The following is a 20,934-nucleotide window of genomic DNA, read 5'->3' as shown; positions in this document are numbered from 1 at the left end:
AAGCTTTCTATGACTCTATGGCAGGACCTTCCGATAACATCGTATCATATGTCGAGGTTTATCAGTGTAATGGCCGAGAGGAATCACCCCTCCTGAAGCTTCCACAACGAAGCAAACACACCACCCCGCTCAAGCAGCGTCTTGGGATGATCAAACTCGACAACCTCTCCATCCTGCAGCGCCACAATCTTGTCAAAGTCCACCACAGCTTGCAGACGGTGCGCAATCACAATGACAGTCCACCCGTCAAACTCGCTCCTGATGAGGTCCTGCACAACCTTCTCCGTCGCCTGGTCCAAACTGCCAACACGTCAGTCAATATCACGAAGCATTCCGGGCAGAAAGACATACCTGCTCGTCGCCTCGTCCAGCAACAACACCCTGCTCTGCCTCAACATCGCTCGCGCTATGCAGAACAGCTGTTTCTGCCCCGCGCTCAACCACTCCGTCTCAAAGTCCACATCCAGCCCGCCCTTGTCCTCAAAGAGACTCTTCAGGCGCGTCTTCTCCAGCGCTTCCCACACTTCTGCATCTTCGCACTTGCTCAGCGGATCGAGGTTCCGCCGGACGGAGCCAGGGAGGAATAGCGCGTCCTGCGGCAGCGCGACGAGACTCTCTCGCAGCCGTGAAATCGGCACCGTTGAGATATCCACCCCGTCCACTTCAATAGTTCCAGACGAGGGGTCATGCAGGCGGAGCAGGAGCGCGAGAAGGGTCGACTTACCGCTTCCCGTCCGCCCGCATATCGCCACCTTCTCACCAGGCTGGATGTCCAGGTTAATCCCCCGCAGGACTTGGTGATCGTCGTACGCAGCAGCCACATCACGAATCCTCACAAGCCCCCGATCAGGCCACACGCTCTCCACCTCCGCATCCCCATCAACCTCCGCCGGCGTCTCCATCTGAAACTCCCTAATCCTCGCCACCGCCCCTAAACTCGTCTCCAGATCAGCCCAGTACTTCAACAACAGCATCAACAAGTACCCGAACCCCATCACACTAACCAGCGCCACACCCAGCAACCCAGCATCCACGCTCTCGCGCAGCGCAACCGCCAGGCTGACAAGCAACACCGCCAGCGCCGCAACGACGAGGTTGAGCACGAGGAGCAGCCACTTCTGCAGACTCCCCATGACGTAGAACGCGCGCTGGCTCATGTCGAGGCGCGCGAGGTTCTCCGCTTCGGCGGCGGCGGTGACGGCGAGCGCGCGGATGGTGACTAGACCGGCGGCGGAGGCGAGGAAGTGCGAGAAGAGCGGGGACTTGGCTTCGAGGTCGAGGAGGCGGATTTGGCGCGAGGTTTGGAGGTAGATGCGCTGGAGGAGGTAGAGGGCGAGGAAGAGGAGGGGGATGAGCAGGGTTAGCTGGGGCGTGGCGAGGGTTGTGAGGATGATTTCGGCGATGGCGAGGGTGAAGTCTGCGATTGGGTTAGTTCTTCTGTCGGGAGGGAGGGGAGGAGACAGGTGGGGAGGGAGAAGGTACAGTCGAAGGTGAGCATGAAGGCGAGGGGGAGGGGGAGGTCGATTAGGTTCATGTCTTGGCTGAATCTGTAGGATGTTAGATGGTGGGCTGGGTGTGGGAGAGGAGGGAGTACCGGTTGATGATTACGCCAGTGTCGGTTTTGACGAAGAAGGACATTGGGGCGCTGTGATATGTGTCAGTGAGTTGAGACGGCAGGATCAGATGGCTTACGCGAGTGCAGCCTTAAGAACTCCAAAGTGAAGGCCCTTGGCGGAGTGCGGGACGATGATGACCAGGAAGTAGCTGATATAAATCAGTAAAAATAAGGGATGAGCAAGTTTGCGGGAGCACTTACTACGTCTCAATAGCAACAGCAACTTCCGTAAGAACGCCCCAGAGGACGTACACTCCCACCCACATCCCTAGATTAGGATCAGAGTGGTCTTCATTCGCAGCTACCCAGAACTTGACCCACAGGCCTGTGATAAACTCGTCAGAACCTAGCAGCATATCATCGACTGTCAACGGTGTTCCTCTTACGCTGCATCGTCCGACATCCCATCTGGAACAGCACCATCGTCGCAAACAGCAAGAACGCCGACGTGCCCATAGACTTGATATAATACAGCAACGAGCTGGTATTCGCCGCGCCACGGCTTGCTTTGAGCTTCTCGGCGCCATTGGGGTTCACCCCGGCGACAGGCTTGTCTTTCTTCGGCGCTTCAACGTCGTCTTTCACCTCCTCGTCGCTGTTCTCGGGTGTGTCCTCGTCCGAGTCACTCAGTGCCGTAACCCGCAGCTTGCTGACGTAGCCGTCAGACTTGCTGAGCTCCTCATAAGAGCCGCGTTCGGAGATCTTGCCGTCGGCGTTGAGGGAGAGGATCTGGTCGGCGAAGCGGAGCCATTGGGCTGCATTCATGGGGTTTAGTCCTGTTTACCAGGGGTTATCTGAAAGAAACCAAAAGGGGGAGCTTACCGTTATGGGTTGCAAAGATGATCGACCTCTCTTTGTCAGCCTGAATGCTTAGTAGGAGCCCCTGAGCGCTGAATAGCGCGTTGAAGCACTTCGAGGCCGTGTTCGAGTCGAGGCCCTTGAGAGTGTCGTCCATGATGATGACTTGCTGCCCGCTGTACATGGCTCGAGCCAGCGCCTGGGAAGACATCAGTCCCGAACGAAGCAATGCAAAAAAATAAGGCTCACGATGCGATGCTTCTGCCCGCCGCTCAAAGCAGCCCCTGAACTTCCCACGATAGTGCCATCTCCGTCCGGGAGCAATCGGATGTCCTCCTCAAGCTGACACGCCGCAATCACCTTGTCATACAGCACCGCGTCATAGCTTGCGCTGCCGGTGATGTTGTCTTTAATGCTTTGGTTCAAAATCCAGGGGTCCTGGTCGCAGTACGCGACCTCCGGACTCGCGGCGTACTCCACGTCTCCCGCGATGCGATACGTCTCGCCGACCAGCGACTTCAGCAGCGTCGACTTACCAGACCCCACCGGGCCAACGACCATCGTCAGCGTCGCCGGTTTGATCTCGAGATCCAGGTCGTGTAAAATGGCCTTGTCAGTACTCCAGCCAAAAGAACCCCCTGAGACTTTGATCAGTGGCTGGTCGGGTGTCGGCTCCTGCACGACTCCGTTGGGCTGTCCCTGCCTCCTCGATTTCACAATCCTGTAATCCTCCCTCTTCTCCTTCGCCAGAAACTCCTGGATTTTGTCAAGGCAGCCGATCGTCATGGCGAGGTGCCGCGGGACCATGACGAGCTCGGAGACGGGGTTGATCAGGATGCCCAGTAGGGAGAGAGACGTGAAGGCCTGCACGACGTTGAGGGGCGCTCCGCCGGCGAGGCGCTGCGCGATGGCGAAGGCGGCGAGGGTGATTGAGGGAGTCATGATGGAGGGAAGCTGGCCTGCGAAATGATTATGAGTCAGCCGGTGGTTGGTGTGACAGAGGATTACTCACCGACGAGGACGTTAGAGATCTGGATCTTTCTAAACTCCTTGGACTCCTCGAGCTCAAAATCCCGCAGCCCTTGGATCTGGTCCTGCACCGTGCCGCTGAGGCCGCTCATCTTGACGCCCTTGACGGAGCCCATGACCTGTGTAGTTACGCCCACGCGCTTCTGGATGGCTTCGCGCCAGCGGCGCTGGCGGGACGGGATGAGCTTACCCAGCCGCGCTGCTATCAGAACGCTGACTGTTACATGATTATCAGCGCATCTATTCTCGAGGTAGATGAAATATTCGCAGTGAACCCCTTACCGATGGCAATCAGAACAGGCGTGATACACGTAGCACCAAGCTGGTTCCCGAGAATCCACATCGCCAGCGCGACCTGGACCAGATTCGGAACAACGGCGAGGCACCACTCGGCCGCGACGGTGATCCACTCGACCTCGGTGCCCATGAGCGCGACCGCCGCCTCTGAGGTGCCGCTCTCGGCGCGGAGGGAAAGCATGTTTTGGTAGATTATGGCGATGAGGGCGCCTCTGATGCTGGTTATGAGACGGTAGGACAGCTGGCTTGTCCACAGGGAGGATACCTGTTTGTTATCAATCAGTGAGGAGCCGAATGTGGGAAAGGGTAGGAATGGCTGTGTACCGCGTTTCCGATGAAGACGAGTGCGAATTGGGCAATGAGCCAGTAGCCGTCTTCCACGGGCGTCGTTTCATGGTTCTGGATGTACTCGATCGTGATCTGAACTAGGACTGGTTGTGCGAGGCCGAAGACGACTTTGATGAAGCGTGGGAAGTGGGTGTAGAGGAGCTCTGGGGAGAAGGCTTTCAGGAGGGAGATTGAGAGGGCGTGGGTTCGGGTTTGGTCGACTGAATGTTGGATGAGGTCAGTAGTTAGGTCTTAACGAAGGCAAAGGAGCTTGGCAGTACAGTACCATTCTTCCAGGCTGTAGACAGTCTCTCCAGGAGCTTTTCACCAGACAATGCCTCATCAACTGGCTCGAGGTCTTCAGTCACCAAGTCCTTCTTCCAGCCCAACTTGAACAGAGGGTTGAGCCAGAGCGACAGACTCCGGCCAAAGATGCCAGATAGCTCCTCTCGGGTAGCCTGAGTGGCTGGAATGGTGATGAAGGCGGGCTTCGATGCTGACTCCGCCGCAAGCAGAACGGCCTTTATAACGAGTTGGACGGTCAGGAGATTGACAGTGGCAAGGCCACCGTTGTAGGCATAGGCCCATTCTCTTGGAAGCCGAGCTGCGTCAAGTATGATTGTAGCCAAGAGGGACGTCTGCAGCACAGCGGAGGGAGCACGAGCTCTCCGATGTTCGAGCATAGAGACGAAGATGAAGAGGATGCTGGATGTGATGGCCAAAGAACCTGACGCGATGATGACCCTAGTGTCCCCGGCGACTTCTCCGCCTCGGAAGGCGGCTACGCTCAGAGTCAAGATTTGGATCACCGCGAGGGCGTGCCAGAGGATCTTGGTGGCAGGGTCAGTCACATGTATCGCGATGCTCTTCAAATATTGGGCTTACAAGCTTGAGATGAGCCACCCATGACCCTTGGTTCACGGCTGGTTTGTTCCAGAGCTTCCATACACCATGTAGACCCCAAATGATAGCGATAGCGGAGGGTACGATTGACCCGAAGACTTCAAACTGATGATCGAAATACGGCGCTCGTAAGCAGCCTCGATACGGGCCAAGGACGAGGCGGCCAAGACTATCGTCGGGGCACACAGCGGCCCCGAACGGGACCCGCGGTGCTGGCCACAAACCCATCGCGGAGGTCGTAGAGCAGTCAAAAGATGCGTCTATATCAAGATGGAAAACATAAGTCGCAGCCGGCGTGCAATTGAGAGGTAAATGAAGCGTAGACGACGTCGAATGCGAATGGCTTCGACCACGTAAGATAACGGACGTTAAGATGGTGACGCCACGCGACTCGGGCGAACCGAAACCGCCGTGTTACGAAGGGCGCAGGATCCTGCGGCACAGCAGCAGCAGCCCCTGGAAGGCGTCGCAGAGAGCGTCGCTTACGTTGTGCATCTTGGGTGAGCAATATTTCCTTACTGGCCTTGACCTGCCTGAATCGGTTTGGGGGCTCAGGGGTCTGGTCCGGCTCGCTTGCCGAATAATCAGCTTGCTAGAAGGGACTTTTGTTGGGAATGTGGTCGTGGTCAGTATTGCGTGCTGCGCATGATTTACGAGGGAATTTATCCTGATCCTTCTGTGCTGGAATTCCGCTACGCAAGATTCATGTCATTCCTTTGGGTTTGCAATCGAATCTCAGTTGCTGGATGCCATGGTGATGATCAAGAGAAGATCTGGACACAACGAAGAAGTGTATTCAACAAACTTCTGCTCAATGTCTTCGCAACTGACGATAGCTCACACACCGAAATGGCTTCATGCAACGTGCAATCATCGATGCGGACTTTCCAAATCATAAATGCATTCATCAGGGGTATGTAACTTCCTGCCTTCCTCCAGGCAACATCATGCGTAAAGACCAACCTTGCGACTCATGAACGTCTCTGGCAACCATCTGCAGCCACAACGTCGGCACGATTGGGAGCCAAAACTCGCATATCTCCGTCCTCAAAATCTCTACTCCGGCAGCCCAAGATTCCCGCGCGCCATCTCTATCGCCCATAGCCAGCAGAGCATGGGCCAGAGACAGATGAGTTATCGCCGTCGTGAACCCGCCTCCTGGCCCGAGGGTATACATCTTCTGAGCCTCCTCGAGGGCAAATTTCCACCGTAGCACAGCTGCCTGGCGATCTGCCCTGAAGCTGGCTATTCGCGCATGACCTATGAACAGCCGCATGTGCAGCTGTTGGTCGTGCAGGTTGTCCAGCTCGGCAGGTTCGTAGCCCTCAAGTTCTTTCAGTGTTGCTTCAGCAGCATCTAATCGTTGAAGTCCGATATCGACCTCTGCCGATGCCAGCAGCAGCCTCCGGGGCCCGCGCCGGCAGCGCTCGGCGTCTTCCGTCGTGCCGAGCTCTGTTTGGAGTATATCGGCGGCCATCGCCCACTCCTGCATGTTGCAGTAAATATCAGCAAGCCTGCCACACAATAGGCGTCGCGTGTTCTGACGAATCGGCTTCGTCATGTCCAAAGACATCAAATGCTCTATCGAAGCCCTGGCAGCGCCAAAGTCGCCGATGGATTGGAAGAAACGCGCTGCCGTGCTCTGCAATCGGAAGGTGACCTCTATATCGAGAGTCGACAACGGCTGTTCCGCTTGCCAGTTGTAGATGAACGACGACACATCATTGTCATAGCACTTGATCTTGTTTTCGATTTGAGAAATGTGTAGGCGTCCGAGCAGGGCGTGGTCCTTGCGAGTGGAAGGTTGCGGCCCTCGCCAGATGAAGTCGCGGATGTGCGCTTCCGACTTTGCAAACTCGCCGTCGAGCCGTAGCAGGTTGCTCCGGGAGAGCACCACTGACGCGTGGAAGTAATACGGCATGGGCTTGCGCAGGAACGATTTTGCTCTGTCGACGGCGGCGCGACGCATGGGTATGTGGTCCCGCTCAGAGAAATAGAGGAGCGCGTCTATGACCTCCGCCTTGAGCGGTGTTGGAACTTTGAAGGTTGTCGTCGCCTTGTCCATCACCGCCCAAACGGCGGCTTTGAGAGTTGGCGACCTAGCGGACCTTGCTTGTCAGTAAGGAGAAAATATTGGGCGGGTGAAGCGACGAACCATTCTGTGTTTCCTTCGTAACATGGAGGGACGACAAAGCATAACAGCTTGAGTGCGACGTTGCCTAGTTCGTCCATTGTTTTGGGAGTTAGTACTCTGGAGAAGAACATTGCAAGTTCGGAGCATAGAGACCAGACGTTCGTCCTGTCTTCCAGGCCATGCTTGTTAATGTACGGGCTTTCTGTCGCGCGAGAACACTCTATGTCGTCGGATAGAAGGTTGGTAAGCTCGGTGGGCAGACCGAACTTGTCAGACGTGACAGTTTCAATCTCGCCATCGCTGTTCCACCGCCGTTGCGGCGACCGAACGCCTTTCAAGAGGGCCTCGGGTACGTCGGAGCCTCCATAAGCATAAAGGAGTAATAGGAGTTGATCTGTTGCTGGAAGCACATCGGCGTAGTCATAGAACAGATTGTAGTACGAGGAAGGCAATGCGGGGTCTGTGAATGGGCGTCAGTATTGAGAGAAATTATCGAGAGTGTGGTGCGACCGACCTCGGAGTTGACTTAAGATAAGACGCTGCACAAATGCTGTATAGTCTTCGTATCTCGGTGACAGATTGAGCAAGTGGCTAAAGACTTCTTCGTCGTCTATGTTCAGATACCTCTCATACCTGTGACATGTAAGTGGCTGTTCAACCCAATGCACCATGGAATTCTCACGTTGATGGCGGAACGTCTAGTGGAAGCCAAAGAATTGCTCCAAGACCGCCGAGTTTGCGTGCAATCTGAATATACTTCCTGCCTGAGTTGCGAATATCGCTATAGTTGTGCTGCCCTGGGAATATTTCGGCAACTTGAGGCGGTACTAGTACTTGCGCATCCAACTTCGATCTGAGAAATATCACCACGCAGGCAAGTCGCCGGCGCAATTCTGCAGGCACTCTGTTATCAGACACGGCCCAGAACCCGTCAATATTTTCTCTGAACTGCTCCCGGACTTGGTTGACCGGCGTGAGGTCAAGCGAGTCGACGGCCAGCGCTTTGCTCGTGCGCTGGTTGCGGGGGGTGACGTGGAACTGCACATCGCGGGAGAGCGACTTGGACTGCGCCAGAAGCCGGCGCAGATCCTCCAGGTGTCGGTTAAGGGCAGGGATCAGATTTCTAGCTTGGCTCTCATCATATTGGTTCGATAGAAGTCGGACTGAGCTGCACAAGCATACCGCCTCCATCGTTGCCGTGGTGGCTGGCAGCAGGCGTGGGGTTTAGACTTCTGCACGCGATAATGAAAGGTCCAGTCCTCCTCACTGTGAGAGGATTAAATTCCTTCTTTTGCAAAACATGGTCTCCACCGACCGTTCTCGGCGCTTAACTCGGAAATGCGAGATCCCCGACCCGCTCTCCTTTTGGTTTTTTTTTTCTGTCCGTCAGACCATGCCGGGGTTGGCTTGGTTGCCTCACTTATCAATCGCCCCATGCTCCTGGACTAGTCCTCTTTAAGGTGACGTGGCATGGGTAGCTCCACTAAATGACTGAGATTTTGTTCTCGAAGCTGTGAATGCTCGTCCTTTTCGCGGCCACATTTGAGTGTCAACTTCTGCGCAAAACCCGTGATGATATCAGTTGACGGAATACTGTCTCATGCATTTCTATGTCTAAATGTTCTTTAGTCTCATCTATGATCAAAAGTTCTCAAAATGGATGTCTATCCTTAGCCCTCGACTGTTTCGCCATCTATCCGCTGAGTCCCTCACATCGTCCATGAGCGATTCTGGCCCGCATGTGGCAACCAGAACCCTCTGTTCGGTCGCAACGCCTTCTAACGCCACGCCGATCTCCTGCTCTATGTTGACCTTCTCGAATCTGATGTTGAAGGCGTCTTCGATCTCATTACTAGTAGTGCTCGTCAAGAGTCCCTCCGTATCGTGCGATATGGACCCATAGTTGACGGCACCTTCATTCGTGCGTGCATTACTGGGCATTTCGGTGGACGTTCCTTCTCTAGGTGAATCGCCAGTGACGTAAAGTTTGACATCGATGCTCGATCCGGATCTTGAAATTTTGTGAAGGTGTTCTTGAAACCAGCTTAGATGTTCTGATATGGTGTTAGAAAATCATGTCTCGCGACTTGAACATGAACTTGGAGAACCAACCTGACTGTCTCACTGTCCAGATGAAATCAACTGACTGAGCTTTGACTCGGTCGTAGCGGCTCATCATGCGGTTCATCAGACCGAAGGTGAATGCTGCTCCGCTGCCTCCAGCAACCAAGACTAACTTGTCGTAGGACTCTGTATCTGGCAGCGATCCATACGGACCATCCACAGAGGCCCACGCAGTGCGGTTGCAATGACTCCTGGAAAACTCGTCGACGCGTCTGGTGAAGCCTTGGTGTGACTTCATGACGAGCTCTAGACCTGTAGAGTCATTGTTCACAACTGTGAACGGATGATTTTCGTAAGGGTGGATTCGCGGTATCCAGAGGAAACAGTGAGTTCCAGGCAGCATCTTCTTGATCCCTGGCTTCCTTAGAATCACCCTCGTGCCGCCGTCAGGGAGTGGATAGAAGGTCGCAGAGTTGTTCATGAGATTCAGAACCATTCGTGCCCCTCGTATGATGCGGTCGACCACCCACATAGCCGCAGTGAACGACATCACAACTGGGATCTTCTTTGCCCAGTTGGGTCTGTGAAGGCCGGTCAGAATAACAGCTGCCCCAAAGGCCACGATGTGGCTGATGTAAAACAGTTCGTAGCGGCGATGTCTCGCCATTCCCATGAGCAGGACAAGCATCGCAACACCTGCGCCGATGCCCTCGAGGTCTTCCTTCTTCAATAGTTGAACCAGACGACCTTGGCGGCCGAAGTGAACCGTGTAGACGATGGCATGAAGGGTCAAGAGAAGCACAGCTACGTATCCTGCAAGTCGGTGGAAATAGTTCAGTTCAGCGTGTGAGATATGTGCAACCCGGCTCAGCGGCGTGTTTTTGAGTCCAAAGAAGACGCACAGCATCATATTGATGGCGCTCATCCTATAAGACCATAGACATTAGCTTCCATCCCCATGACTAGACTGAGGTGAACATTTACCATCCGAATCTCGAAGCCCAATGATTGAGCAGGTGCCTGAGTGCAAGAATATTGGAGCACAGAATGGCGTTGGTAGCGATGAAGCTCCCGATGATTAGAACATATCCGAGAGAAGGACGCCCGAACCAGCCAAGGTTCACGCGTCTTTCTAACTTTCTGCATGAAGCTTATTAACCAGAGTTCGTCTTATCGCGAGCTTGTGTTTAAAACCTACTGGAAAGCGAGGAGAATGCTGTGACGCGCCACGAGTAAGTTTATGGAGGACGCTTTTGAGCGCGCTTTCTTCGTGTTGTGACACGCTTCCCGCAGCCAACTTGTCGCGATGACAACGGCCATAAGGCCGCAAAGGAAAGAGAGGTAGATCTTGATAGCTTTCTCATTTGCGCCTTGCTTTGTGGTGGGGGTATTGAAAAACTGCATAGTGTCCTTCTTGAGCAGGCTGCCATCGGACGTAACGAGATGATGTCCAAACAAGGGGCGAGCAGTAGGTGTACTTACCTAGATTGATTAGATGGGGCATGTGATCAGATTGATAAGATAAATGGCAGCTGATGGCAGTCATCCCTTAGGGTCCACATCAGAAAAATCTCGCGGACAGCTCAACCGGTCATTTCGGCGCTAGCAGGGATTCTGTCATGCGCCTGTCTCTCACAGTGAGGCCTTTTCCCACTCACGCCCCAATGTGACAGGGTTTCTAGCGCCTCAGAATTGCTCACTGTGAAGGCAGAACTTCAAAATGACCGTGTATATGGCGTCTAGCCCCGGTTGCGGATCACGTTTGCCAATGAAATGGCTGAAGACAAGCTTCAAACGACTAGACGATTTGAGAGATACGTTCCTGATCTACGTTGCGGTGGAATCTCAAATTAGAGAGTTAAACATGCTAGATAAGTCTCGTTCCTCCATTAAGCCGTTCTCTTACCGATGCCCATAAAGGTTGCTGTATGCCACAGTCCCTTAGTCCAGGGTACCGACTGCAGGCTCATCGAGGGATCATTGCCCGTACTTTTGCTGAAGAGACGAGTAAAATAAAACACCACTACTTTCCGAATCCACCTTGACTTCTCCCCATCCTCAATGTCGGACGACTATTTCCAAAGCAGCCATTCAATAGCATGGCTTACTGCGTCCCGAGAAACTGGATGACCCTAGTTGACACCTCCGGCCCACCGAAATCGGATTCGCATCCTGCTAACAAAAAAACACCGCCAAGGCAGAGTGCGCAGTGTTGCATCGGGGGTGTGTGGAGTACTTCGGCGTCGGGCACAGGCTTGGAAGATTTATCTGATGATCAGACAAGATGGGATTGATTAAAAGCCGCCGTCGCGACGTCCTCCATGTGTAATATCGTTGTTCAAGACACCCTCTCTTCTCTCGCTTTGGACTTTTTGATCGCTGACGGCGATCGCGAACCGTCGATATGGCCTCCAAGAAACCTGCCGATCGTCCGGTCCCCGCAGCCGAGGACGCCGACGTCGCCACCCCGGTACGCTTCGACTCCGATGCCGACGAGAAGCGCATTGCGGACGTCAACAGCAGCCCCTCCGGAGATCCTGTCGAGATCAGGGACTTTCCCTGGACTTGGAAGCTGACCGCCCTCGTATGCGGTGTTGCGTTGTCCTGGGGCTCGTCGTTCTCCGAGAACACTCTCGGACCTCTCAAGAGCACATTGATCAAGCAGCTTGACATCAACAACTCACAGGTCAGTCGTCATGCAGTCGTGGACAATCTTCTAAGCAATTGTATTTGCGACAATTAACACACTGTAGTATGGTGCCATCTCTTCGGCCACGTCACTCGTGAACACGATTCTTCCGATTCTCGGCGGATACGGGCTGGATCATTATGGCGTCGAGTGGTAAGTGATTAGGCCACAGAACTTCATAATTGGAAAAGGTACTGATGCCCTGTTTTGTACAGGGGTTCGCTGGCTTGTTCGGTCGCAATCTTCATCGGCGCTGTCGTGTCAGCGGCTGGTTCCAATAACGATTCTTTCACCCTGGTTGTGACGGGCCGAGTGATTATGGGCTTCGGAAGTACTGTCATTGAGACTTGCACGTCAAAGGTGAGTTGACTCAAGGATCGGACTATTTTGTTTGGCAAATTTCTCACAGCCGCACCAAAGATTTTGGCCCATTGGTTCCAACACAAAGGACTTGGACTTGTTTATGGTTTGGACCTGTCTATCGGTAAGTAATCCGGATGTTTCTGTTATATTAAAAGTGTATCAAATGTTGACGGCGTCTGTTGCAGGAAAGCTCATCGTTCTCATCGCCAAGGCCACCGCGGTTCCCATGCGAGATGCGTCATCATTCTGGGGGTGGGCCCTGTGGATTCCCGCCATCGTCTGTTTCGCCAACCTCATTCAAAACATCTTCTACGTCTGTTGGGCCCGAAGCCGGCCCGAGTGGACTCAAATGCCCACCGGCCAAAAGCTCGCCATGGAGATCAGATCCCGCGAGCGCGCACAGCGCGAGCAGAACAATGAGGTTGCAACTTTCAGGACTAGAGCAACAGCCCGTACCTTGAGTGCCCTCCCTAATTGGGGAGCTCTCCTTCGTGTTCCTCGCTTCTTCTGGTTGGTTGCTTGCACCCAGATTCTACAAGCTGGTGTTGTTGGTGGCTTCAACGGCCTTAACGCCGACATCATCACCCAAACTCGAGGCTCCACTGCTCAGCTTGCCGGCTACACCTCCGCTGTCCAGCAGGTGATCCCTGTTGTGTGTGCACCTCTAATCGGGTCTTTCTTCGACTATGTCGGCTATCGTATGATGTTTGTTAGTCTTACGTCGGCCATCTGGATTTTGGTATACTGCCTTATTGGGTACACTCAGACTAACGCACTTGGATCGATGGTCATCGCTTCTGTGGCATCAACTATGAACGCCCTGCCCTTCTTGGCATCCATCCCACTGATCGTCCCGAACCAACTCGAGCTTGGGCTCGTATTTGGTATTTGGAAGGTTTTCAACAACAGCGGAAGTGTCATAGTTGACATGATTGCTGGTAGGCTGCAAGACATTACCCCTGGAGGAACATACGAGCGCGTCATTGCCTTCTTTGCTGCCGTGAAGGGCCTGGAGTTTTGCCTTGGGCTGTTCTATGGAGTTCTTGACCGCAAATACCTGGCAGGCATTCTTAGCATCAGCAATAAGAAGCGCATGGATATCGAAAAGGAAGGAAAACTAGGAGACCTCGTCGGCAGAAGGCCTGCCAGGTCGTTCACGGCCGTGGGAATTGCCCTGGTCTGCTCTCTGATCATCATAGCCTGGGTTTTGTTCATCAAGTACTCCATTTGAACATTAGCCGATAAAAAGATGCCTCTTGCATGTTGACATAAGAAAAGCATTTATCAGCCAGAAAATGTGCATCTACTGACTTTTGGTTTTGTGGTCGGTTATGGTGCAACATCAATCGGGATTAAGCCGATGTCAGTCTACATTGTTAGTAACCGAGTCATGCCCAGAACACTTCTCCAGGCTTCCGTAAACGGGAGTTAGTCCTGGAAGGGCTTGCAAGTGCTTTCATATAACATGATTTTCCTTCATCCATGGTTGAATGAGCAAACCATTCCTCCTCGGCCAAAGAACATGGGTTCAATCACCGAAGCGCCAAAGGTCGTCCCTGCTGGTGCATGGGACACACACCACCACATTTTCGAGCCAGCTCGCTTCCCTTTCGCCTCTGGAAGGCACTTCACGCCCTCCGTTGCAACTCTGGAGCAGCTGAAAGCTTTCGAAGAATCCGTCGGCGTCTCACACGTGTGCATCGCACATGGCTTGTCATACGGGGCCGACTGCTCCTCTTTACTCTACTACCTGGAGCAGTTCAACGGAACGGCACGCGGTATCTGCGTCCTTGACCTCGAAACAGTAACAGACGAGCTGCTGGACACGTATCATGGAGCCGGCATCCGAAGCGTCAGGTTGGACTTCTTCAAGGCCCAGGCCATGAACGACGTCGACAAGCAAGTCAACCTCATCAAGTCCACCGCCAATAGGCTTCTTCAGTGGCACCCGACTGGCAATGGCTGGAGCATTCAAATTCAGCAGCCAAACATCTCTTACTGGGCCAAACTAGGGCCAGTTATTCAACAGTCAAAGCTGCCTGTGGTTCTGGATCACATTGGCCTCGTCAAAGCTTCCAGCATGGCACCGATTGGGTCTGTGTCTGCCAGGGAGCAACCGGGATGGCAGGACCTGTTGAAAACACTGAGAGGAGGAAACCTATGGATCAAGATCTCCGCACCCTATCGATGCTCTCGAGCTGATCCTCATTTCGAAGACCTCAAGGACATTGTGCAGGAGCTTGTCAGGACAAACTCCAAGAGACTGGTCTGGGGTAGTGACTGGCCTCATACTCAACGACATGAAGACAGGCATCTGAGGAGCAAGGATGAGCAAGAGCCTTTCCTGAAGATTGACAACCCGGAGTGGATTCGGTCGTTGAGCACATGGTTGAACGGAGAGGAGTGGCAGGACCTGTGGGTTAATAACCCCTCAACTCTGTATGATTATCCAGCCAAGTCATAAAGAAGGCAGTCAATTTCTGTCACGTCCTAGTATTAGGAAAATTCTATCTGAATTGAAGAAAGCAATTAAGCAAACAATGATTCCATTGATTGACATGGTTATGTGATATCATAAGCAACCAAGTCATTAAAATCACGTCTGGTTTCAATCCAATACTTTCAGACTCACGTGAGTAAATTCTCATGGTTCTACCCAAATCTAATTGGGGTTTGGCCCGATCGGTTCAGTTACAAGATCGCGTCGCGAAGGGCACTTACAAGCCGGGGTCAAGCCGAGTGGATCCCAGTAGGTTCGTGATCTCCTCCCACGCCGTGGATGGCTTTCGGATAAGTCATATGAACAGCCAGCTTGGACGTGTAAAAGCTGTAGTACTCACATCACTGACAAGCTCGAAACTACAGTCGCAAACATGGCATCCTTCCCCCAGAACAACAGAACGTATCAGATTCTTGAGGCGGCTAGGACAGGTGGATACGCTGTCGGCGCGTATAACTGGTGAGAGTTGTATTCTTTGTAGGCCTTTCACGAAGCTGACTTGAAATAGTTACAATGATGACGGTGTTATCGCCGTCATTCGGGCAGCTGAGGCATGCAAGTCGCCTGCCATTATCCAAGTCTTCCCATGGACGATGCGATTCCAAGGCCCCGAGTTCGTCAAGTACGTGATTGGCGCCGCGCACGCCGCGAAAGTTCCGATCGCGATCCATCTCGACCACTGTATCGAACCGGAAGACGTCAAGGCGGCGCTTGAGCTTCCCTTCGACTCTATTATGGTCGATGCCTCAATCCACGACGAAGCCGAGAATGCCCGGCGGTGCAAAGAAATTGTGCAGATCGCGAACGCCAAGGGCATCGCGATCGAGGCTGAGATGGGCCGGCTGGAAGGCGGCGAGGATGGTCTGCCTACAGTCGATCTCGAGACGATTTTTACACGACCCGAGCTTGCGAGAGATTTCGTGAAAGAGACAGGAGTGCAATTCCTCGCTCCGTCTTTCGGAAACATCCATGGAAATTACGGTCCTGGTGGCCCGGAGAAATATTGGAGATTGCCTCTGTAAGTATTCCAGCGGCTATAACGGAGCCCTGATTTTGACTCATAGTTTGTTGCAGGCTCAACGACATTCATAATGCCATCCCCGACATTCCCCTCGTCTTGCATGGAACCCACGGTGTGTCTGATGAGCAATTCAGGACCGCCAGAAAGCACGGCATGGTCAAAATCAACCTGAACAGAACTGTTCGCGACGAGTACACAGACTTCATCGCAGAGAATGCGGACAAGTTGGAGCTCACCGTTCTGAAAATGAAGGGGGCGGAAGTTTATGCCAGGTCTATTGAGCGGGTAATGAGGGATGTGCTGGGCTCAGCTGGCAAAGCATAAGGCATGCCGGTATATGGAGATTCGAATTCATGTACATGTTATCATGGAACACGAATAAAGCACATGTCTCTGTATCTGAAATCAAGTTCTCAGCTCGTACTACGAGGACTTCAACTGATCGCCAATTACGAAGCTGATGCAGCCCATTAGATCGTGTCAATCGTAATCTACCAATGCCGAATTCCATGTCGCGATTGAGCTATCCGTTGTAAATTTCTTGATTCCTCCATGCGGACAACCACGAACGCTCCAGAATTCTATCATGACTTTCAACCTGTGGTATCGGCCCGATCCCGAAAGTGTGACTGCAGAAAGCCGGCTTTTCCCCGAAACAAAACAAACTGCCCCGCGATGCCGGCTTTGATTAGAAACCCGCGTGGGACCTATCCGACAATCGGAACGATCTGACGATAGAGACGTCATTTCAAGTCGATTGGAATTCGATTAAAACCCTAGTAAGAGAGCTCTAGAGGCCAAAATTGACTGCATGCTGTCGTCCACGTTCGAATTTTATTGCACAATTTGCTTACTTTCACAATGACGTCAACATCCGACATCGTGGAGCGTCTCTCCAAATGGTCAAGCTGTGATGTGAGTAGACCGACTTCTGGCCAAGACTCCATACCACAAGACTCTAATTACTGCATAAACTAGATCTCGGATGGCCTCTCCAAGCTTGGCCGTGCTGACGGAGGCTTCCTAGAGGGACTTGTGCTTTACTCGCCAGAGTACCAAGCTGGGAAGACTAAGATTGTGGGACCCGTCTTTACTGTCAAGTTTGCTCCTAAGAGCGACTCATCTGCGCCGAAGGTCAAGGGCAACTACGTGAGTTTAGCTTCCTGAGGCAAGTTTTACAGATTGAACGTGGTACGCTAATCACGATTCCTTCTCGCAGATCGACCAGATCCCCAAGGATTCTGTTGTCTTCATCTCACAGCCGGCTCCGCATGTGAACGCCTGTTATGGCGGTCTCATGTCGTTGAGAGCCCAAATCCTCGGGGCCAAGGGGGTCGTAATTGACGGACATCTTCGCGACCTCCAAGAGCACAGAGATCTCGGATTTCCGGTAAGAGCCATTGGACATGCGACCAATGCTTATGCATCCTTGGCTGACGAACATCATTCCAGCTGTTTGCGAGAGGCACTGGCACTACGGCCGGTGGTGCTGTATGTTTCCCATCTGAAATTAACGTCGATGTGAAGCTTCAGTCTGCCAAGCAGGATGCCACAATTAACCCGGGAGGGTACATCATTGCCGACCTTGATGGTGTCGTGTTCTTGCCTGGCGATCTGGCGGAGCAGGTCCTTGAGAAGATCCCTGGGCTCGCTGCTGCAGACGACAGGTGCGCTGAGGCTATCCGTGGGGGCATGTCTGTACAGGAGGCGTTCGCGACTTTCAGGGGTAAATAGAGCGACAATGATTTGGCGATAAAGATCAATGTGTAAAGAAAGTATTTCAAGAATCATCAAGTGGAATGACAGGGAGATAGACGCAGTCCTCGCCGTCACCGTTTGAGGTTTGCCACAAATGCACCCACGATCGTCACAATTGCCGATCGCAAACACGATGACCTTGGTTCAGAAAATTCAACAGTCCTTCAGAAGGATAAAACAGACTTGCGAAAGAACAATGATAATAACGCATCTCATTCTCATCCACTAGGAACATGCTCTGTGGACTGCTTTCACGAATTTCATTTAAAGTCTACCTATGTGTTAAGGGTTAGTAGGAGCAGTGTTGCAACTCGTACTTCCTTTCTAGCTACATCTACACGTCTTTTATCTACTTTGCTGTATACCTTGATGTCTTAGTCCAGTGCCGAGCTTAGCCGAGAGCACCCCATGTGACAGGCCTGGCCTGTTACACTATGTACATAACGTCATTCCATCTTTTGGTGATTTTATCCACGCCAAGTTCAAGCCAGCGGCGTCGTAGACAGGTGAAGCCCTGGTACACCATACTTGGATGCCAAGTCCTCAAATATCTTCTTCTCAGCATCAGCAAACGGGAGACCTTGCACCTTGCGCTCCTCAGCCAGGCGGTACTCAGGTTCGCCAGGGAAGAGGACCTCCTTGAAACCATCAGCGGGCGTAACACCATGCACGCGCTGAACGAGAGTGTCCATCCTGGCGCGGAACTGCTCGGAGGACATGAAAATGTCAGGCTTGATGGCGATGAAGCAGTGTCCAACGTTCTGAGGACGAGCCTCCTTGTACTGGTCGCCCACCTCACCACCGAAAGCGGCACCGGACAGGACTCCGGACATGATGTCCATCAGAATGGCAATTCCAGATCCCTTGGGGCCACCAATAGGAGCCATGGAGCCGTTCAATGCCTCGTTCGCGTCCTCAGTGGGCTTTCCGTCCTTGTCATACGCCCATCCAAGGGGAATCTTCTCGCCTCTGCGGGCGGCCTTGCGGATCTTGCCCTTTGCGACAACGGACGGCGCCATGTCGAGGATGTAGGGGACTTCGTTCTTGCTGGGAGCTCCCGCGGCAAAAGGAGAGATACCGAGCAGAGTCTCCTTGCCACCGAACGGAGGCATCTGCTTGGCCGAGTTTGTAAAGACAAGAGAGATCATGCCAGCGTCAAGGGCCTGTAGGACGTAGGTGGCACCCATGCCGAAGTGGTTGGAGTGTTCCGCAGTGACAATTCCAATTCCGTAAGTCTCTGCACGACGAATCGCATCCTTCATAGCCTTGGAGGCAACGATGAAGCCAAAACCGTTGTCTCCGTCGGCGTGCGCAGCGACTGGTGTCTTTTCGGTGATCTGGATGTTGGCCTTGGCGTTCACAAGACCGCTCTGAACTCTCTCGATGTACTGCTGAAGTCTTGCCAGTCCATGGGTATCCTATCAGGATCGGAAGTTAGTTGCTATGTTTCCAACCTTGTCTGCCATATGAATTAGGATTTTTAGGCACTTACAACACCGCGAGTGTCAGCCTGTACCAGGCACTCAGCCATGAGACTGGCATCATCCTCAGGAAGACCTGACTTCACCAGAAGTGTCTTGGCGAAGGTGATGGCCTCGCTTGGCTTAGCGTAGTAGCGTGCTGGGGTAGACATTCTGATCGATGACGTATCTTCACAACAGATCGAGATGCTCGTGTTGTTCAAAGCAAATTGAAGAGACTGGGTGCCAAACTTTCAAGCAAAAAGCACGATAATAATATCTGCCTTCACGGATGCTACCGGCCATATTCATCGTCATTTTCGAGATGGACATCACGCTTAGACCCTCATTGGTCGGGTTAACCCGATGAAATGACCCCTCCAAAGCCTGAGCACCGGCTCAAAGCCGAGGACTGCCCCGCCCCCGCATGCGGACTGCTCCTGTTCGTCAATTGATGACTCTGGTCAAGCCACACACAAGGATTCCCCGCCAAGAAAGAAGTCCAAGCAATTCTTCAACCACACTCTCGGGTTTCCCCCGTTTCGTCTTTGCACCAGCTTCGATGCTTCATGTCGTCAAGATTCATACACAAGAGTCCCCGATAAGCCGGTGTCTTACCTGTGTAAGAGCCCTCTCCACAGAATCAGTCGATGGACGCAGACGCTGCCGGATCATCTGGTTGGTCCGAAGAGCCAATCTCTCCCGTATCGACTCGGCAACGGGCCGGGGCGGCGTCGATGACTCGGCCGGGCCGCAAGAAAGGCACGGCATGCGCCCGCTGCCGCAGTCAAAAGATCCGTTGTGACGATGAGAGGCCATCTTGCACCAACTGTGCACGTTCGGGGCACCCATGCGTCAGGACGAATCTTGCGAATAATCCCGACGCGGTCAAGTAAGCATCCAGATCGAAATAATTACCCGTTTCGGACAGCAGAATGGCAAACTGACTTTGAACACCGCAGCCATGTCACCAAACTGGAGGCGCGATTACGGTCTCTTGAGGACTCACTTCGTCGGGTAGCCCCCGAAGAACTTGACAGAGCCCCAGAAGTGGAATCGCGGTCGGCGATAGCGCCATCTATCACGGTCTCTACCGCTCCCATGTACGAGACAAGTCCTACTATGGAGCAAGCGCAGCAATGGCCCATGCAGCAACCCTTACCCACGCCAATCGACCAGTCAAGCCATAACGAGCAGGATATCTATGATGACCAAGAGCTCATCGTGGACACCGAGGGCCTTCCTCAATTGGACACTATCGAAGCAGACCCAGGCATTGAAGATGCTGTTCACGAGGATGAGACAATCCCAGTCGACAACCACCCAACTGTTCAGTCCTCAGCGACTGAGAACACCACATCGCTCAGTCCATCTGCCTCCACAGAGATTGGCCCAAGCGAGCCTCTTGCCCATGAGGTTGGTATGCTGTCATTGGCCAACTCCAAGGAGTCCAAATATCTCGGCCCTTCTTCGGGCGTACCCTTTGCGCGCCTCATCTTCTCAGCCATACCTCAATCCCAAGGCTTGTCAGTGAGCTGGTCAGCCCCAGAAGGAGGAACAGTGGCGCGGAAACCTTCGCCTGCCCATCATCCCTTTCCACCTCATTGGACGTCTGAAGTCGACTTGCAGCATTTTGCAGACGCATACTTCCAAACTCTCCATCCCCTATACCCATTCCTTGATGAGGATAGTATCTCGGACAACCTAGATTGTCTTTACACGACTCAAAAGGCGGGTTCCATGCAGATGCCTCCTCTAGCAGAGGTAGAAGCCTCGCTATCCCCGTTCCATTCAGTTCAAGTATTTCTTGTTCTCGCACTGGGTGCTCGAATCTTGGAGTCTCGGCTGTCTGTAGAATTCTCATCTGAGAGGTATCTCGCGACAGCTATGCAACGGATTGGCACCTTGGCTTTGCATGACAGCATCGAGGGACTTCAGATCATGCTGTTGCTAGCTTTGACAAGCTTCTACTTCGA

The 20,934-nt window shown here is 53.1% G+C and overlaps 8 protein-coding genes across 8 annotated transcripts; 4 read left to right on the top strand and 4 right to left on the bottom strand.

The window, feature by feature from the left end:
* Positions 1-83: 83 nt before the first annotated feature.
* atnG-3 (ABC transporter atnG) lies at positions 84-5,197 on the bottom strand (the record flags this gene model as incomplete). The annotated part of the gene is made up of 14 exons (XM_032030905.1): positions 84-300; positions 352-1,417; positions 1,483-1,547; positions 1,595-1,645; positions 1,693-1,764; positions 1,817-1,940; positions 2,002-2,370; positions 2,438-2,612; positions 2,663-3,372; positions 3,426-3,659; positions 3,725-4,004; positions 4,064-4,287; positions 4,353-4,896; positions 4,952-5,197. The coding sequence occupies 14 exons, from the start codon at positions 5,195-5,197 to the stop codon at positions 84-86; spliced, it is 4,377 nt and encodes a 1,458-aa protein (XP_031889920.1).
* Positions 5,198-5,876: 679 nt separating this feature from the next.
* CGGC5_v012091 (uncharacterized protein) lies at positions 5,877-8,294 on the bottom strand (the record flags this gene model as incomplete). The annotated part of the gene is made up of 4 exons (XM_032030904.1): positions 5,877-7,068; positions 7,125-7,563; positions 7,618-7,736; positions 7,786-8,294. 4 exons carry the CDS (start codon positions 8,292-8,294, stop codon positions 5,877-5,879), a joined length of 2,259 nt encoding a protein of 752 aa, XP_031889915.1.
* A 450-nt stretch (positions 8,295-8,744) lies between these two features.
* Positions 8,745-10,571, bottom strand: FRE5 (Ferric reductase transmembrane component 5; the record flags this gene model as incomplete). Its single annotated transcript, XM_032030902.1, has 4 exons — positions 8,745-9,157; positions 9,216-10,093; positions 10,152-10,307; positions 10,366-10,571. 4 exons carry the CDS (start codon positions 10,569-10,571, stop codon positions 8,745-8,747), a joined length of 1,653 nt encoding a protein of 550 aa, XP_031889916.1.
* Positions 10,572-11,571: 1,000 nt separating this feature from the next.
* On the top strand, positions 11,572-13,450 carry MFSD1 (Major facilitator superfamily domain-containing protein 1; the record flags this gene model as incomplete). Its single annotated transcript, XM_032030901.1, has 5 exons — positions 11,572-11,853; positions 11,921-12,009; positions 12,072-12,216; positions 12,277-12,340; positions 12,405-13,450. The coding sequence occupies 5 exons, from the start codon at positions 11,572-11,574 to the stop codon at positions 13,448-13,450; spliced, it is 1,626 nt and encodes a 541-aa protein (XP_031889917.1).
* Positions 13,451-13,741: 291 nt separating this feature from the next.
* Positions 13,742-14,683, top strand: ligI-0 (2-pyrone-4,6-dicarbaxylate hydrolase; the record flags this gene model as incomplete). The annotated part of the gene is made up of 1 exon (XM_032030900.1): positions 13,742-14,683. The coding sequence occupies one exon, from the start codon at positions 13,742-13,744 to the stop codon at positions 14,681-14,683; it is 942 nt and encodes a 313-aa protein (XP_031889918.1).
* Positions 14,684-15,092: 409 nt separating this feature from the next.
* CGGC5_v012087 (putative fructose-bisphosphate aldolase) lies at positions 15,093-16,064 on the top strand (the record flags this gene model as incomplete). The annotated part of the gene is made up of 3 exons (XM_032030899.1): positions 15,093-15,178; positions 15,228-15,737; positions 15,794-16,064. 3 exons carry the CDS (start codon positions 15,093-15,095, stop codon positions 16,062-16,064), a joined length of 867 nt encoding a protein of 288 aa, XP_031889911.1.
* Positions 16,065-16,601: 537 nt separating this feature from the next.
* On the top strand, positions 16,602-17,474 carry CGGC5_v012086 (4-hydroxy-4-methyl-2-oxoglutarate aldolase; the record flags this gene model as incomplete). The annotated part of the gene is made up of 4 exons (XM_032030898.1): positions 16,602-16,655; positions 16,719-16,889; positions 16,960-17,130; positions 17,193-17,474. 4 exons carry the CDS (start codon positions 16,602-16,604, stop codon positions 17,472-17,474), a joined length of 678 nt encoding a protein of 225 aa, XP_031889912.1.
* Positions 17,475-17,980: 506 nt separating this feature from the next.
* comC (L-sulfolactate dehydrogenase) lies at positions 17,981-19,131 on the bottom strand (the record flags this gene model as incomplete). The annotated part of the gene is made up of 2 exons (XM_032030897.1): positions 17,981-18,916; positions 18,991-19,131. The coding sequence occupies 2 exons, from the start codon at positions 19,129-19,131 to the stop codon at positions 17,981-17,983; spliced, it is 1,077 nt and encodes a 358-aa protein (XP_031889913.1).
* Positions 19,132-20,934: the final 1,803 nt, after the last annotated feature.

This window comes from Colletotrichum fructicola, assembly GCF_000319635.2.
Source record: "Colletotrichum fructicola Nara gc5 chromosome Unknown KSG_Nara_v1_contig07, whole genome shotgun sequence".
Lineage (NCBI taxonomy): Eukaryota > Fungi > Ascomycota > Sordariomycetes > Glomerellales > Glomerellaceae > Colletotrichum > Colletotrichum fructicola.
The sequence above is the reverse complement of the archived record's forward strand: the minus strand, read 5'-3'. Positions and strand labels throughout refer to the sequence as shown.